Source organism: Marmota marmota, unplaced genomic scaffold, assembly GCF_001458135.2.
Source record: "Marmota marmota marmota unplaced genomic scaffold, marMar, whole genome shotgun sequence".
Lineage (NCBI taxonomy): Eukaryota > Metazoa > Chordata > Mammalia > Rodentia > Sciuridae > Marmota > Marmota marmota.
The window spans coordinates 8,319,749-8,320,553 of record NW_026000102.1 but is presented as its reverse complement, the minus strand read 5'-3'; the positions used below and the strand labels follow the sequence as shown (position 1 = coordinate 8,320,553).

General features: G+C 65.7%; 2 protein-coding genes across 5 annotated transcripts in view; one reads left to right on the top strand and one right to left on the bottom strand.

Moving 5' to 3' along the window:
- Positions 1-805, top strand: part of Pusl1 (pseudouridine synthase like 1) — a 29,962-nt gene that overhangs the window by 18,848 nt on the left and 10,309 nt on the right. The window lies entirely within an intron of this gene.
- The window catches only part of Acap3 (ArfGAP with coiled-coil, ankyrin repeat and PH domains 3), a 16,762-nt gene that overhangs the window by 8,690 nt on the left and 7,267 nt on the right, over positions 1-805 (bottom strand). The window contains exon 10 of the mRNA XM_015501343.2: positions 383-394. Coding sequence (XP_015356829.1) covers positions 383-394 — 12 coding nt within the window. The remainder of the gene's footprint in view (positions 1-382; positions 395-805) is intronic.

Genomic DNA, 805 nt, shown 5'->3' with positions numbered 1-805 from the left:
GCATCCTGAGTGCCCCGTGCATGTCGCCAGCTGGGTCAGCTCCAGCAGCCTGACAGAGCTCCATTGAGGAGCCAGAGCCTTGGGTGTCCTGTGTGTCCTCCGTCCAAGCAGGCCAAGCCAGAGGAGGAGAGGTCTGGCCACCTGCTCTCAGGCTGAGTGGGGGCAGGAAGGCACAGCTGCCACCACTCCCTCAGGTGGGGGAAGGGGTCCGGCTTCAGCCTGCATCTTGCTGGTGCCAGCAACCAGCCCACAGGTGGCGGGTGCAGTCCCGGCCTTTGGAGGTGGTGGGAGGTGTCCGTGGTGCTGAAGTGCCCCAGGCGGGGAGGGCCTGGCTTCCCCTTGCAATGCCCATGCCCACACGCCCAAGGGTGGATAATCTCACCTGCAGTAGTGTCTGAGGGCCAGAGGAGGAGTGGGTGGGAGGGGAAAAGACAGCCAGTGAGTGAGGGCCCTCCCACAACCCACAAGTAGCCCCACCCCCTACCATCCCACTGCCTCAGGCCCACCAGAGTGGCTCCCACCTGCAGCCAACCCCCATCTGGTGATGGCCCAGGCCACTGTGCAGCAGGTGAGCCAAGGCCAAGGACCAGCAGCCCTCAGGCAGGAGGCCTCAGGTCCCAGCTCCAGCCCTTCCTCGTACCCAGCCCACACCGTGAAGTTCCCAAGGAGGGGACTCATCCCTCTCACTACACGTTCCAGAGGGAAGCAGCCTCAGCCTGGCAGAGAGGGCATGGGCCTGGCGGGGAGGTGGGGCATGCAGCTATGCCTATGGCCCCAGGTCGGGACCGCAGGGAGGTGGGCGGGG